Source organism: Megascapheus bottae, chromosome 8 (genome assembly GCF_031878675.1).
Source record: "Megascapheus bottae isolate mThoBot1 chromosome 8, mThoBot2.hap1, whole genome shotgun sequence".
NCBI lineage: Eukaryota > Metazoa > Chordata > Mammalia > Rodentia > Geomyidae > Megascapheus > Megascapheus bottae.
In genome coordinates, this window is record NC_143516.1 from 2,057,947 (window position 1) to 2,074,403 (window position 16,457).

At 59.5% G+C, this 16,457-nt stretch overlaps 2 protein-coding genes across 2 annotated transcripts in view; both read left to right on the top strand.

The window, feature by feature from the left end:
* Window positions 1-5,187: 5,187 nt before the first annotated feature.
* On the top strand, window positions 5,188-5,820 carry Prr18 (proline rich 18; the record flags this gene model as incomplete). Its single annotated transcript, XM_090338613.1, has 1 exon — window positions 5,188-5,820. A coding segment is annotated over one exon (633 nt), but the record flags the coding sequence as incomplete, so codon positions are not given.
* A 6,191-nt stretch (window positions 5,821-12,011) lies between these two features.
* Window positions 12,012-16,457, top strand: part of LOC150059437 (uncharacterized) — a 41,545-nt gene continuing 37,099 nt past the window's right edge. The window contains exons 1-4 of the mRNA XM_090338614.1: window positions 12,012-12,316; window positions 12,361-12,462; window positions 13,884-13,959; window positions 14,249-14,323. Of these exons, the coding sequence (XP_090194740.1) occupies window positions 12,012-12,316; window positions 12,361-12,462; window positions 13,884-13,959; window positions 14,249-14,323 (558 nt within the window). The remainder of the gene's footprint in view (window positions 12,317-12,360; window positions 12,463-13,883; window positions 13,960-14,248; window positions 14,324-16,457) is intronic.

Genomic DNA, 16,457 nt, shown 5'->3' on the forward strand with positions numbered 1-16,457 from the left:
GTCCCCACCCTGCAGCAGGATGGGTCACTCCTGAGTGTCCCAGGACTGTGTCTGGTGACATTCTGTGATGTGCACAGTGTGAGCGGCACCCTCCCCCTCACTGGCCACCCCAGTGCACCCTGGCCTGGGATGTGGGCTCCAGTGTCAGGCTGCTCACGGTAGTGACTGCAGATCTTAGGTTTTCCCACCGTGCCACACACCGAAAGATGCAGCAAGAACCCAACAGTTTACTTTATCACTCAGTCATGTTTGGTTTGGGATGTGCCATTTAGGAGGCAGATTTCTTCAAAGTTCAAGTCAGAGGAACCCTCAGCTGGTCTCATGACCCCGACACACCTGGGGGCCGCAGTACAGGGCCCGTGGGCACAGAAGTGGACTGGTGCCATCACATCTCTGCTTCTGTCTGAGGAGGGCTAGGGCAACAGCGAAGCTGGGCTGGAGGCATGGCTCAGGTGGTTGAGTGCTGTGTTGATTGCCTTATCATATCTAATTAATTGAATCAAAGTACAGAAACCAAGTATAGAGTATGGGATGAGGAGATGTTTTGAAGTGTTTTGTTTTGTTTTTTGTCAGCTGTGGGACTTGAACTCTGGGCCTGGTTGCTGTCCCTGAGCTCTTCAGCTCAAGGCTGCCACCCTACTCCTTAAGCCACAGCACCCCTTCTGGTTCTCTGGTGGTTAATTGGAGGTAAGAGTCTCACTGGCTTTGCAGTGCCAGGCTGGCTTTGAACTGTGATCCTTAGATCTCAGCCTCCTGAGTAGCTGGAATTACAGGCGTGAGCCACCGTGCTCGGCTAGGTTTTTCTGTATGTGTTACATATACCTCATAAAAGCAAGGAAGTGATTTAATGAGAAAATTTAACCTTTTTATTTTTTTAATATAGTGGCTTGCTGGGCACTGTGGCTCACGCCTGTAATCCCAGCTACTCAAGTGGCTGAAGTTCAAAGCTAGCCTGGCAAGAAAAGTCCCCAAAGACTCTAATCTCCAGTGATCCACTCACTCAAAAACTGGAAGTGGCGCTGTGACTGAAAGTGGTAGAGCACTAGCCTTGAGCCCACGAGTTGGGCCAGAGCATCCAAGCCGTGAGTTCAAGTCCCACAACTGCCAAAAACAAAGAATACGGCTAGCTTTCTGGTCACTGCTTGTTGATGCCAGGTTGACCTGAGCATCTGTGCTCGCTCACCAGACGGCGTCGGCCATCGGCGGGGATGGGAGCCTGTGGTGTGTCTGTATCTGAACGCGGGCCTGGTCATATTAGTGATTGAAGGAAAAGCGATTGAAATATTCCTGCAAGTATTTTATTCATTCTGAAAATAGTGGGGTTTTGTTTGTGTTTTGGTCAGTTCTGGGGCCTGGACCGGCCTGACCGCTGTCTCTGAGCTTCTTTGGTCCAGGCTGGCACTCTACCACTAGAGCCACGTTGCCACCGCAGTCTCTTTGGTGGTTAATCGGACAGAAGAGGCTCCTGCCTGGGCTGGCTTCCAACACCATCTTCAGAGCTCAGCCTCCCGAGTAGCTAGGATTACAAGGATGAGCCTTGCTTTTTCTTTTCTTTTTGAGCAGGAATTGAACTGAGAATTGGACTCAGGATTTCTCACTTGCTAAGCACCTGAGCCACGTCAGCCCAGGGAAATATCTGAAGGGCTGCTGCAGTGAAAAGGCATTGCCTCATAGAGTAATGAGGGGGATCAAATGAATTCTTGAGTGTGGACAATTATTGTGATATTGTTCTATGTGGAATTTGAAATTCAAATGACAGATGAGCAATGTGGACAGTTGTAACAATACACATCTGGTTTGTTTTTATATTATTTACCTATTGTTACTACAAAGGTGACATACAGAGGGATTACACTCTCATGAATCAGGTATTTCTTTTTGTACGGAATCAAAAAATAAAGATTAAAAAGAGAGCTCTTGGGTTTGCTTGCTTGCTGTCGCTGCCCGCTGAACGACACGTCACTTCGGAGGCAGACTGGGAATGATCACAGGCTCAAATCGCTGCAAGCAGAGGTCGTTTATTTCTCTCTCCTCTCTTCTCTCTTCTCTGCCTTTTCTCTTTTTCCCTTCCTTCCCTAGAAACCCCACACTGTTTCTATCCTTAAGCAGCCAATCACAGTAAAGGTCATCTGCAAAGCAGCAAACAAACCTGGAAGAAATCTAGCGATCCACTCCATCCACAAGCACGGAAGAAACAAATCAACAAATGCAAAGAAACTTCCTGGTCAGCAGGTACTGACCCATTGGCGAGCTGCCAGGGGCCATCTGGTAATCTACTTCCTCAGGAGGCTCAAAGCAATGTCTCCAACAGCTTCCTTTTTTTCTTTGCCAGTACTGGGGTTTGAACTCAGTGCCTGGGCACTGTCCCTGTGCCTCTTTGTGCTCAAGGCTAGCACTCTACCACTGGAGCCACCGTGCCACTTCTGGCACTTTCTGTGTATGTGGTACTGAGGAATCGAACCCAGGGCTCCAAGCACGGTAGGCAAGCACGCTACCACTAAGCCCAGCCCTTGGCTTTGTTTTCTTGACCTTCCAATCAGCCCATTCATTTGCGGTAGGGGAGTTAGGGACCTTGTGTGTAATTGTGTGCTTAGAGATGGGGACTGTCCCGAGCTCAGGTTTCAGGGTTGTCAGCACTGTGCCGTGGGCATGGCAGGCAGACCCCCGTGCAGGTTACAGTTTTGAGGTCAGTCATTCCTGGTGAGGTCAGGGCTGGCTGACTCCACTGGAGGCTGCAGTGGATCCCACGCAGTGCAATGCAGACAGCAGCACTGCTGCTTTCTCCATGCCATGTTAAAGAGAAAACACACTCCATCACTTCTGGGGACAGAGTCCTAGGCACTTTGCCGCCTCCCCAGGGGCAGCAGGCTTGTGTCTTTCTGGTTCCAGGCCCGTGAGCAAGGCTTGTTGGGGAAGCCTCTTCCTGGCTAGTGCCCAAATGTAACTGAGGAGCTGAGGACAGGCAGCTTGTCCCCATGCTTCTTGGACGTGGGCCTGGGGTGGTTTCTGAGGCCCCCGCCCTGACAGCTGGGTCATGCTGTGCCTGGCCTCTGTGCACCCAGTTTCTCAGTGCACCAGAGTCGAGGAAGCTGGGGGTGCGATGCAGAGCAGACGTCATCAGAACATAGAGAGGCTGCTGCCCCTGTGCGTTACTGTGCACCATGAGCCACTTAGCTCTTCCTGTTCTGAGGCCACCCACTCCCCACCCCTGCCCCTCTTATCAAACCACCACGACTTCTCCATACACCCCAGACCCCAGACCTTGCACCTCCCCCCACCCCCGAGTCGGTGGGGTCCCGATCAGGGTTTGAGTGTTCAGCTATGGGTTGGTTTTCCTCCATGCTCTCTCCTGTTGCTCCCACATTAGACTCTGTACCCCTAGTTCTCTCCCACACATGCTCTGCGCATAGCCACTGACCTGTGTCAAACCCCTAACACCTGGGGCAAAACTCAGGAGAGGCAGCAGCCTGAGCTTACCAAGGCCAATGCCAGCTCAGGGCCCGGTCTCGCCTGTTCCCAGATAAGCAGTTCACTTCCCAGGCAACGGACTCCTCCGGGAGCGGCGGCCGGCCCGCCTGCCCTGCTCGCCGGGCCCGCGCTGCCCACGGACCCCACTGCCCACGGACCCCGCTGCCCTCGGACCCCGCTGCCCTCGGGCCCCGCTGCCCTCAGACCCTGCTGCCCTCGGACCCTGCTGTCCAGGGCCCCTGCTGCCCTCGGACCCAGCTGCCCACGGACCCCGCTGTCCAGGGCCCCTGCTGTCCAGGGCCCCTGCTGCCCTCGGCCCCGCTGCCCTCAGGCCCCGCTGCCCTCAGACCCCGCTGCCCTCGGATCCCGCTGCCCTCGGACCCCGCTGTCCAGGGCCTCCGCTCTCCAGGGCCTCTGCTGCCCTCGGACCCCGCTGTCCAGGGCCCCCGCTGCCCTCGGACCCCGCTCTCCAGGGCCCCCGCTGCCCTCGGACCCCGCTGTCCTCGGACCCCGCTGCCCTCGGACCCCGCTGCCCTCGGACCCCGCTGTCCTCGGACCCCGCAGTCCAGGGCCTCCGCTGTCCAGGGCCCCCGCTGCCCTCGGACCCCACTGTCCTCGGACCCCGCTGTCCAGGGCCTCCGCTCTCCAGGGCCCCCGCTGCCCTCGGACCCGGCTGCCCGGGGCCCCCGCTGTCCAGGGCCTCCGCTCTCCAGGGCCCCCGCTGCCCTTGGACCCCGCTGTCCAGGGCCCCTGCTGCCCTCAGACCCCGCTGCCCTCGGACCCCGCTGCCCTCGGACCCCGCTGTCCTCGGACCCCGCTGTCCAGGGCCTCCGCTCTCCAGGGCCCCTGCTGCCCTCGGACCCCGCTGTCCAGGGCCTCCGCTGTCCAGGGCCCCCGCTGCCCTCGGACCCTGCTGTCCTCGGACCCCGCTGTCCAGGGCCTCCGCTGTCCAGGGCCCCCGCTGCCCTCGGACCCCGCTGTCCAGGGCCTCCGCTCTCCAGGGCCCCCGCTGCCCTCGGACCCCGCTGTCCAGGGCCTCCGCTGTCCAGGGCCCCCGCTGCCCTCGGACCCCGCTGCCCGGGGCCCCCGCTGGCCTGGGTCTCGGCACTGGCACCCCTCGCCCCCCCACCCGTCCCGCTCGGGCATCTTGCAGGGTTTCCTCTCCAACACGGGGCAGCCCCCGCCCCGGGCCCCTCGGAGTTCGCTCCCCACTCGTGACGCGGCCGGCGGCCGGGCCACGCCCCGCTCCGCCCTCGCGGCCCTCCGCCGCTGCCGCCGCGCCTGGCACACCACCGTCGTGGGTTGTGACACCGCGCCCGGCGGCTCCTCCTCCTCCGCCCGCCGCCGGCCCGGCCCGCGTCCCCGCGTCCCGGGCGCTGCCGCCGCGCCCGCCCCGGGCTAGGAGGCGCTCTGCCCGCCGAGGCGAGGTGGAGGACGCCTTCGCCCGGGTCCCACGACCGGGCCCCGGCTGCGAGACGCCCGAGATGCTGCGGCGGGACGCAGGTGCGTGCGGGGGTGGCCCGGGGAGCCCGGGGAGGCGCGGCCGCCCGGGGGGCCCCGCTGACCCCGCCCGCCCTCTCCTTCCAGGGGCCCGGTGAGCGGCCCGCCGCCCGCGCCATGCCTTTCCCGCCCCCCGGAGGCCCCGCCGGGATCCCCGCCGTGCGCCCGCCGCCCCGGAGGCCCAGCGCGCCGGCCGCGCCCTCGCCGCCCGCCGCCGGGGACACCACGAAGCGCGCTCCGGAGCGGCGCGGGGCGCCGCCGTCCAGCCCCTGGCCCTGCGCCTCCCCGAGGCGGCCGCCGGCGCGGCGGGGCCCCGGCTCCGGCAGGATGGCGCCGCCCACCTCCGCGCGCGCCTCGCCCGCCGCCTCGCCCGGCCGCCCCGGAGCCTCCGCCGCGCGCGCGGCGCCCCGGCGAGCCGGCTGCAGCCCGGGCTCCGCGGGCACCGGGGCGGCGGGAGAGGCGCCCGCGCGCTTCTCCCCGAGCCGCCCCGCCGAGGCCGGCCCGGTCGTCCGGAGGCGACACCCGGAGAAGCAGCCGCCGGCGCGGCGCGGCCCGCCGCCCCCCTCGTCCCCCGGCCCGCGGCGGGGCGGCGCCGCCAGCTCCCCGGATTCGTCCCCGACCCCGGGCCGGGCCCGCCGCCCGCCGCCCCGCGCTCCGCGCCCGCCCGGGGCTCTGCGGGCCGCGTCCCGGCCCCGGCCCGACGACCCGGACGAAGAGGAGGCGGCCGGGGCGGCTCCGCCCGACGAGGGCCTGGTGCGCCGCTGCACCGAGTGGCTGCGCGGCGTGGAGGCGGCCGCCGCCCGGGGCCGCGCGGGGCGCCTGGACTCGCTGCCTCACCTGGGCGCCCTGTGAGCGCCGTGGGCCGAGGCCGCCTCCGCGGGCCGTCCACCCCATCGGGCCTGGGGCCCGGCCGTCATCCCCGGGACCTCCACGTGGTGTGCTCTGCGTGCCAGGCGGGCCCTCACTCATCCACCCACACCCGGGGCACGCCTGCCATGTGGACACACCAGGGCACGCCTGCCCTGTGAACACACCTGGGGCACGCCTGCGCCGTGGACACACCAGGGCACGCCCTCCCCGTGGACACACCTGGGGCACGCCTGCGCCGTGGACACACCTGGGGCACGCCCTCCCCGTGGACACACCAGGGGCACGCCTGTCCTGTGGACACACCAGGGGCACGTGGACACACCAGGGGCTCGCCTGAGCCATGGACACACCCTGGGCACGTGGACACACCAGGGGCTCGCCTGCCCTGTGGACACACCAGGGGCACGCCTGCACCGTGGACACACCGGGGCACGCCTGCGCTGTGGACACACCAGGTGCACTCAGCCCCGCCAGGAGCACACACCACACACTCTGCACACACGTGCTCAGGAAGCCAGGCCAGCAGAAGTAGGGGCCCAGGGGAGTCAGGGTGGGCAGTGGAACAGTTACAGGAAAACCTGGCCGCGTTGTACAGCTTTAAGTAGTGATTTTCAAATTTCTATTTATTATTTTAATAAAGCTGTCTCTTAGTAGCCATGCCCTGCCTACTAACTGGAAGCTGATTTCTAGACATTCCTTCCGTGTCTCTCCAGTGGATTAGCTTCGGAGGATGTGAAAGAAACACACACCATAATCAGATAAGGTGGCTAGAGAAGAGGAATACATTATTACCTCAGGTTTTTTTTACTTATTTTATAAAAAGTCAGTAACCAGTGTAATGATATTAGACTGTAATGTACCAAGTTTTTATCACATCTTAACTTGAAGCCTTACATTTTTAAAACCCAATGTTATATTTTTCTTGTGATCTTTGTTCCTCCCTCCCCACCCCTTCTTTCTTACCCTGCTTTGTCTCCCTCCTCCTACCTCTCTCTTCCTCTTTACCCTCATTCACTTTCCTCTCATGTTCTGGGCACAACTTTTGTGAGAGGTGTGGTATTAAGCTAAAAAAGAAATACCCCTTGGAGGGACTCCTTTGTGGTCTGTTTTGTGAGAGAAGCCACCTGAGTGTCAGGTGGACAGAACAACCCAACCTGGCCTGCGCTTGGTAATGCCCACTTATGCCCTGGCTTCTGAGAACAGAAGTAACCCAAGCAAGGTTCCCTGATGGTCTCCCCATGCGGCCAGCTCTGGAGCCGCCTTCCTGCCTCTGTCCGCTGCCCGCAGCCCCCGCTCTGCAGCCGCCTTCCTGCCTCTGTCCGCTGCCCCTGCCTGTCTCCAGTTTGATCCCCTTTCCTTGCTCTTCCTAACTGGCTCCAGTTCAAGGCTGAGCGCTTTGTTTCCAGGCTGCATTCGTTCTCTGCAGCTCGAGCGCCTGGTTCTTCGGTTAGAGGTGATGCTTTGTTTTGCCTTGGTTAATGGGAAGCGGTGTCTTCATTAATGTCACTGATGTTCTGAAAACATTTTGTAAATCACTGCACTGCGAATTCTTAATGTTTAAATAAAAGAGAAATTTCTCCTGGGGAAGACATTGAAACTAATGATTTTCCCCAGGGTCCTGGGACTTCCAGGGACCGACAAGGATTGACTGGTTTTTAGAACTACTGGAAAGTCCCCAGGTTTGAAAGAATTCTCATATAAGTATCATCTGATCCGTATGTTTTCTTGTTACTGTGGCAGAGTGCCTGACATAACCACTGACAAGAACAGGATGGTTTCAGAGGTCAGTCGGTAACAGGAGGGAGCTGACCAAGGTCAGCCCTGGACAGACAGGAAGTAGACGGGAACAAGGACGGGTGGGCAGCTCTGGCCCCAACAGTGCCGCTGGGGACCGGCGTGTGCGACACCTCACCTCCAAACCACCTTAAGACTCTTGAACAGTGACGTCTGAGCTGTTGAAGGATCGCAACTTCTCGTGAAAGCTGTATTCTATATAATCCTAAAAGTACATGCCACCTACCAAGAACAGTCTGCATAGAGTTCATGGCTGTTGTTGAAACCTCGGGGACAGAAGCCTTCTATGTGTGCACTCACTGCAACACTTGCCTTGTGCCTGACGTAGTTTCAGACTGGCAGGTGATTCCAATCAGAAGTTGAACACCCATTTGGATAACAGGATTAGTGGATCACAAAGTAAACTCTGCCTCCTCCGCCTCCTTCTTCTCTTCCCTCCCTCCCGCCCTCCTCCACCCTGGCCTTTTTGGTCTTCGTTTGTCTTTCCCATAGTTCTAGTGCCAACTTGGATCACCTGGAACGGGGTCTGCCTCGTCTCCCTTCTGAATAGCTGGATTCCAGACAGGTACCACCGCACACAGGCCCTTGGAATTGGTCTTTAATTTTCAAATTCCTGTAGAGAAAACAGACATTACATATTTGGGGCCTGAGGGGGGGAGAACCATTGTGTGTGTGTCACGTATGTCAGTGGTTCATCGACCTCTCCCATTGCCGCACTGTCCAGGGACAGCAGTGAGGTAGCCCGGATCTCAGCGAGGGGGTTCCTCTGCCCTCTGTCTCCTCGTGCAGAGCCTGGGCTTGCTGCATGGTAGGATGGCCTGCTGCCGCCTCGGGGCTAACTCCTTGGCACCGTTTGGGGTGTGGCCTTATGTGACTGCACTGCGGTGCCCCTGGGGGACAATGAAGCCAAAGAGCTGTGAGACAATCGCCCTTGTCTGCAGCCCCTGGCATCATGGTGGCATCATGGGCAGGGACAAAGAACACCCTCCGTGCTGGTACAGGAAAGGCAGCTTCAAACAAAGGGCCTCACTGGCCCCTGCCTGGGTGCAGGCTCAGTGTGCACCCCTGTGCCAGCCAGGTCTGAAGGGGCCCCCTGGGAATTTAGGTCTAATCACCCTGTTACCTGGTCATTCCACTCAGGGCACTGACCCGTCGCAGCTGGCCATCTCTGCAGGTGGCCGGCCAAGAGAGAGCCCACTTAGATCCTCTGGCGCTGTGTGGCGAGCACATTTCCTGAGGCAGGACCCTGTCGGCACCTTCTGCGGACGCCGGCTTGGGCAGACGGCAGCCCCTGGAGAGATCGCGCCACCCCCACACAGGTGGAAACATTTCTGGACAATAGCTGTAACTCGGGGCGGCTGGAGAAGATGGAGCAGGCCCAGAGTTAGCGGCTAGGAAAACGGAGGAGATGAGAAACGCATGGTAAGGACGTGGGGCCAGCAGGCTGAGCTCTCGGCGCAGGGGCGCCTGGTACTGGCTTGTTTGTGGGTGCCTAGAGTCCATGGTGGGAAATTCTACTTTGCCCTAAAACAGCCAAATAGTCCGAGGGCCCTGTGTAGCAAGCAAGCCACGTGCACGAGGCTCCTCTGCCCAGAGCAGGGGCCTGGACCCGGGCAGAGGAGGAGGCGTGAAGAAATGGGAAGGGAAAGGCCAGAGAGACCACTGTCCCCACTGCCCTGCCGCCCTGAGGGCAGGGAGGCCAGGGGAAGCGAGAGCAGGAGCTGACCTCCAGTCCAGCCAAAGTGGCCACAGCCCATCCCCATGCTTCTCTGGAAAACACCTCGCAGCTGCTGCCAGGGAACCAGACAGCGTCAGGATTGTCAGGTGTTGGCTGGGTGTGAGTGGAGACAGGCCCACCCTGGGGCGTGGGAGGGCGGGTGGCGGGCACCGAGGGCCGGGTGCTGCTGCCTTCCTGCGGTGTCCTCCGGCCCAGACTCCTCGACCCAGCGTTCCCCGCGGGCTGTCCCTCCCGCCCCGCGATGTGCGCAGCGGCCAGCCCTCCCTCCAGCCCCCCAAGCTCCCAGCCTGCTGCCCTGGCAGAGCTGCCATGCGAAGGTTCTGTGCCACTGCACAGGGCCGGTGGCGCTCAGGAAGCCCCGGGCAGCCAGAAGAGGCCCCGGAGCCGGCCCGGCCTGGACTGGGATGGGAAGACACCACTCCACTGACTCCTGGCTGTCGTGCGGGAAGGGGGGAAGTGTGCTTGTGGCGGGTAGTTGGCACGCTGTCCACAGGCGTGCTGGAGGGACTCCAGGCTGTGCCACACTCAGCACCACGGAGGCTTCCAAGAGGCAACCAGAAACAACATGGAGAGAAAGCAAGCTCCACGACGACCGTGGAAGCTCCCACGCGTGACTGCAGAATGCTGCCTGCCCACACAGCATGCCCCGTACGCCCAGCGTCTCCCCACATCAGGTGCCCAGGCCCCATTCGTGAAGACCAGGGCTCGCACACCGGAAACCTCACACACTATGAAAGCATTGGATAGCGAAGCAGGAAGGAAAGTTGGGTTTCGGATTCTCTGGTCTCTAGGAAACACACATGCCGGGGACAGCGGGCCCCTCGGTTGTGTGCACTGGTTTGGCTGATGAAGATATTTGAGTCCCTAAATTCCCTGAAAGCAGAGCCTCCAAAAAACTCAGATGGCCTCGATGGCTGGGAAGTCCCCTTCTCAGAGATGAGCTGTTCTGCCACACATGCCCTACCGCTGTCGCCAGCACCCCAACCGTGGCCTAAAAGCGTGGCCTGGGCCACCCCAGTACAGACAGGTGCTGATAGTAACTGACGGCTCCTCAGCTCCGCTACGTTACATCCCTAAATCAGCTCAAGAGGACCTAAAACGGTGTTGTATGTGTGTGATTGGAATAAGTGCAACTCGTCACCTTGTGAACTGCTTTGAAGAACTGTGGATTCTGTGCGGTGTGACGGTGTCGGGAGGGTCAGGAGGGACTGGCCGGGGTGGCCAGCCGGCTCTCACAGCCGTCACTTGTTCAAGGCCGCATGCCCAGGTCTAGGTAAGTACTGGCAGCTGGCCCCGGGGCCAGGCGGCCTCAGGCCCCGCCCTTTCCACAGACACGGGCCCTGGATGGATGGCGTCTCTGCGACCGGGCAGTGGCTGGGCTCGAGCCAGCCTTCTCTCCTGGCGCCAGGACCCTCGTTCCTGAAGGTGGATTAAAGGGTGCCACCCCCCCCCCCCGGAGCTGACTGTTCCAGTAGGCAGCACAAGCAGGTGTTTCTGGGCGGCTTTCTATGTCGGGTGGAGGCGGTGCGCGACTCACAGTGCTGCCTCTGGGCCCCTGCTTATTTTCAAGCGAAAGCCAGAGGCCCCACCATGGCGCTTTCTTGGGGGACAAGAGAGACTTACACAGGACGGAGAAATGAGCAACGCACGGGCAGGGACTAGGAGTGGGTGGTGTCTGACCTGGTGCCCCGTGGGGCAGGAGGCTGGCGAGAGGAGGAGGCCGGCGCCCTGTGGGGTCGGGGCGGGAGGCCAGTGGGAGGAGGAGGCTGGGTGAGCAGCTTTGTGCCCGTTGCCATGGCTGCCGGGTTGTGGCAGCGCAGTGGTTTGGAGCCATGGTGAGCCCTGCCAGGCTCCAGGACCTCTGCCAGGGAGGTGGGGCGGTGCCGTTGAAGGAGTCAAGCTTAGCTGCCAGCTGGCTTTGTAAAAATGCTGAACCTGCTCAGCCGCCTGCGTGTGGCTTCATCCTTGTGGTTATTGACTGTGGCGTCGTAAGGTGACATCCTACGGTGACCCTCACCTGTGTGTGGCGTTTACCCCACTGGAGCTCAAGGCTGCTCTCTCTCAGCCCGAAGGTGGAGCGTCACTGCGGTGCTATGAAAGTGACTCCTGGCTCAGTTCACTGAGTGCGGGTGACTTCATTGTTGGGGGGCTTCATGCCCCCCCAAGTGGCTGGGATAATATGGGGTTGGCCTGTAGCCCACCTGGGTGCCACCTGTGCCAAAGAGGAGGGCCCTGGGGTTGTCTCCGCCCCCCCCCTTCCTGGGAAACCCCATGGGAGGTGAAGCAGGCCTGGGAAAACCAAACAGGGCACTTTGGGTGTTTTGTTTGTGTTGCAAAATAAATCCAGCAACTGGAGAGCAGACTTTTCTCTGGATTTCCTTAAAAGGATTCATGAGTGAAATGAACTTTTTTACATTCGTAAGTACCGGGAGATGGGGAGGCTTTTCCGTCTTGAACCTTTAAAAGGTGGAGCCGCTGGGCCACAGCGGCCCATGGGAGCGGGGTGGGGTGGGGGCCCTGCTGAGGAAGGGGCTCCCCCCATGGACTAGGATTACCTGTAGTGGGAAGACCCCTACATCAGAAACCTCGCAGCGGCGAGTTTGTTTGCTCCCTGGCAGGTAGAGAACCTCAGAAACGCAGGATGGGAAGGTACCAGAAAGAGAGTCGTTTCAGTTCCCAGAGTGCAAAGCTGCCCTTTGGGATCAGTGGTGTTGACATTTCTCTCTGGCAGCCGTGGGACTTATATGGAGCCGAGTGTGGGGTTGTGGGGCTCCTTGCCATCCAGCGCCAGCCTCTGGGTACAGCCGGGCACCGGACCCCGCTCCAGCTGAGGCCTGAGTCTGGAGGCGGGAGGCACTCTCTAGGGACTGCACCCCTGGGGAGAACTCTTGCTCTTCCGTGTCGAAGCCCTCCTACCCTGATGCTCAGGGACGAGAACAACCGTCAGTGAGCGGCTCCTGTGAGCTGAGCCCCGGGTCCTTGCCCCTCAGGGCTTCCCCGGTGCCCCGGCAGGCAGAGCCTCTTGGTGCTTTCACCGTTGGTTCCGTGTTGCTCACAGCCAGAGCCCATCTCCTGCCTTTTTCTGGCTGGAGGTGACGCCTCCTCAGCGACTCCCCTTCTGGGAGCCAGGCAGCCCAGGCCCTTGTGGGATAAAGCCACCTCTCCACCCCGGGGGAAGGCGTGCTTTCCTTAGCAGCTCAAAAGCCGTCCTCACCTGTACCCCAGCTATCAGGAGGCTGAGATCTGAGGGTCTCGGGAAAGTCCATGAGACTCATCTCTAATGAACCAACAGAACACCAGAAGTGGTGCTGTGGCTCACGACTGGAGGAAAACAAGCCAACAATGAAATCCATTTCCAGGCTCAGGCTGCGATCCAAGAGGGGCTATAGTATTCTCTAGGGAGGCTGTCACTTGTTCTGCCCCTCCTTCCCATCTGCCCAGGTGTCACTGGTCCAGGACCACACGTGCTGACCCCCTCAGTCCTGGTCTGCCTGCTCTCATAGAACCAGCCTTGGGTGCCCGGGTTTGTTGCAGTTTGTTCTGTTTCATCCACAGTGTTCTGCCCGGTTGTCCATGCCCCTTGTGACAAACCTCGAGTGCTGCTAATGTGGGGCTCAGCTCGGCGGAGTGTGCCTGCCTCCCTCTGCCAGGCTTTCACTAGGGCACGCACTTGGCTGTCTGTGCAGCTGGTTCCCGGCAGTGGCAGACACACCAGTGTGGGAGGGGCGGGGTCCGTGGGTTCTGATCTTGGCTCGTCTGCCAGGTCAGTGGCAGAATCCCGCTGTGGTTTCCATGTTTATTCCCTTTCCGAGGAGCAGCTTTCCCACCATCCTTACTCCTTAGCACAGTGCCTGCTCGTGAGTGTGGCCCAGTGTTAAACCTGTTCTCTGAGTTCTGGTTTCCTTCAGGCTGTGCACCATCTCTTCCACACACAAGAAAGGATTCGGACTTGATGGAAATGAGTCGAAACTGACACAGACACCACAGACACACAGACACCCCCACCAGGGAGACAGACACACATCCCTGACACTGCAGTCTTCACACACACACACACACACACACACACACACACACTCTGCAGGCTTCACTGAGCAGTCTGCCATGTGGGGTTCCGTGTTGGGGACATCTCCTCACTTTCTCACCTCAGTTTTGCCATGACTGGAGTGGGTGGTGCAACCTTTCCTTGTCATGAGAAACCACGAGAAGACAGTGCAGGGAGATGTGTCATGGGTCCTGCCCACCCGGGCCCACGCTTAGCACCCGGCCCCTCCACGCCAGGCCTGCTGGGTCCTGTGGGCTTGGTGGAGCAGAATGCCAAGCCACAGGGGCGATGGCGGAGGGACATTTCACACGTTTAGGATTTCTTTTCTTCTTTTTCCTGTTTGTGCCCACATTGGGATGCGAACTCGGCCCGAGTGACATTCAAGGCTGGCACTCTGCCACCTGGCCCTCAGAGCTCAGCCTCTGGAGGAGCTGGGGTTACAGGCACCCGTTTCATCATTCCTTTTAGGGTCCGTCTCCAAGAGCAGCCGTGTGAGGTGCTGGGCTGGACTCCAGCTTGTGGCTTCGGGGGCAGAGGCCAGAAGGTGGGTGAGTGTTGTCCCCGCCCGCGCCGCTCCTGACTCTGGCTTCCTTTGGGGAGTAGGAATGGTTAGAAGGCGACTCGGTGTGCTTTGCCCGCGTCTGCAGATACTCGGCCACTCCTGGGTCAGGGCTCTGCTGATGTCTCCACGAGGAGATGAGCGCCTCCTGGTGACACTGGCCTTTCTCACTTGTGTCCATGAGCCAGCTCAGGACCCTCCAGCTCCATTTCCTAGCGTTCTGCCAGGACTCCTGCCAGGACTTTCCTCTGTGCCTCTCTGTCCTGTTGCCCAGCTACAGCGATGGCTACAGAAATCCAGAGTGCTGCTGAGAGGAGAGCTGAGGGGGGCAGCGGGCCCTGAGCTGGAGGTGAGGTGCACTGGGCAGCGGGCACTGGGCCCTGAGCCAGGAAGGGGGCAGCGGGCAGCGGGCACTGAGCACTGAGCCAGGAAGGGGGCAGCGGGCAGTGGGCACTGGGCCCTGAGCCAGGAAGGGGGCAGCGGGCACTGAGCACTGAGTCCTGAGCTGGCGGTGAGGGGCTGTGGACAGTGGGTCTTGAGCCCTGGTCTCTGGGCTGCTTCTACAGTATGGGGGGCTGGTATCACGGAGCTGGGAAAGTATTTCTTTGGGTGTTTTGGGTGGCTTTGGGGTGATCTTGCCTGCTCCCCAACATGCACACACTCACCCTTTGGTCCCCGAAACAGTTCCTGCTCTGTCTCTTCTTTGCCGGCCAGGGACAATGGCCATCTTGGAGCCCCAGGGTCTCGCTGTGGGCAGCCTTGCTTAGAGAAGGAGCGTTCTGCCACCAGCACAGCTGGCTTGTGTTGGGGTGTTTAGGCAGCTAAACGCCCACTTCCAGCTGCAGGGACATTTTGTTAAGTGTGTAAAGCATGTCTAACTCTGTAGAGATTCTTCAAATCCATTCCATCTGTGTGCCTGTGTGTGTGTGTGTCTGTGTGTTTGTGGGGTGTCTGTGAAAGTGTGTGTAACCACGTGTGTCTGTCCATGTGCATCCGTGAGCGAGTCTGTGTCTCTGTGAACTGGGATGTCCAGGATCTTGAAAGGTCATCTACAAAGGTCAGTGGAGGCAGTTTGGGGATGAAAGTTCCCTCAGCCTGGCCGATGGGCAGGCAGCCAGCGGGTCTGTGCAGCGGGCAGGATCTACGGTGTCAGCGCGGTGCCTTGAATGGTCCCTGTTTAATGTCTTAGTGTGTATTCTAACCACCTGTGGCCCGGACGACTGACTGGAGATCCCATGATGCACTTCTTCTAAGTCACTAGCTTCAGCAAAACCTGAACTTCCTTTTTTTTTCTTTTCTTTTCCTTCCCTCCCTCCCTTTTCTTCTTCTTTCCTTCCTTCTTTTCTACCTTCCTTCTTTTCTTCCTTCCTTCCTTTCTTTCTCTCACCAGTCCTGGGGCTTGAACTCAGTCCTTGAGCACTTCTGTGCAAGTCTAGCACTCTGCCACTTGAGCCACGGCACCACTTCAGGCTTTTTTGGGAATGTGGTATTGAGTAATCAAACCCAGGGCTTTGTGCACTCTACCACTAGGCCACACTTCCAGCCCCAACCCCAACTTTTTTTTTTCTTTGCCAGTCCTGGGGCTTGAACTCGGGGCCTGGGCTCTGTCCTTGGACACTTTTTGCTCAAGGCTAGCGCTCTGCCTCTTGAACCACAGCATCATTTCCAGATTTTTCTGTATATGTGATACTGAGGAATCAAACCAAAGGAATCAAATCCTGCATGCTAGGCCAGCACTCTACTACTAACTATGCTACGCTCCCGCCCCCCCCCCACCTTTATCTGAAAGCATAAACTTTGAAGTGTTCTTTTTAAGCTACTCTGTTTTCTTTTGCATGAACGCCAAGGCTGCAGAAAAGCGCAGGGCTAGTTGAGATCTCTGTAATGAGCACAGAGCTTGCACAACTGTGTCAATTCCACCGCCCCGCTGCTGTCTCCACAGCGCCCTCTGGTGGGGTGTGCAGGGAATGGCAAATCTGAAGCTGGGCGCCCTGGTGTTCATGAAGCCTAGGCCCTGCTAGACGGCTGGGGTTGCACATCCTCCGCAGTGGCTGCAAGCATTTCATCTGCCCAGCACCCACCCAGCACTCTCAGCCTGCCCCTGGTCTAGCAGCCTGTTTATTGTGCTTTATTATGCTTGATTGAGCTAATGAAAGAGGTCATAAAAATAATCAAGAGGTGACTCAGTACATTTGATGATATACTGGAAGAGAATCGGCTGAGGGAAAGTCTCAGGTGGGAGAGGGGCGCTGGGATTGGAATGGAGGGAACTGGGGGGGCTGGGATTGGAATGGGGAGATCTGGGGGCTGGGATTGGAATGGGGAGATCTGGGGGGCTGGGATTGGAATGGGGAGATCTGGGGGCTGGGATTGGAATGGGGAGATCTGGGGGGCTGGGATTGGAGTGGGGAGATCTGGGGGGGCTGGGATTGGAATGGGGAGATCTGGGGGCTGGGATTGAAATGGGGAGAACTGGGGGGGGC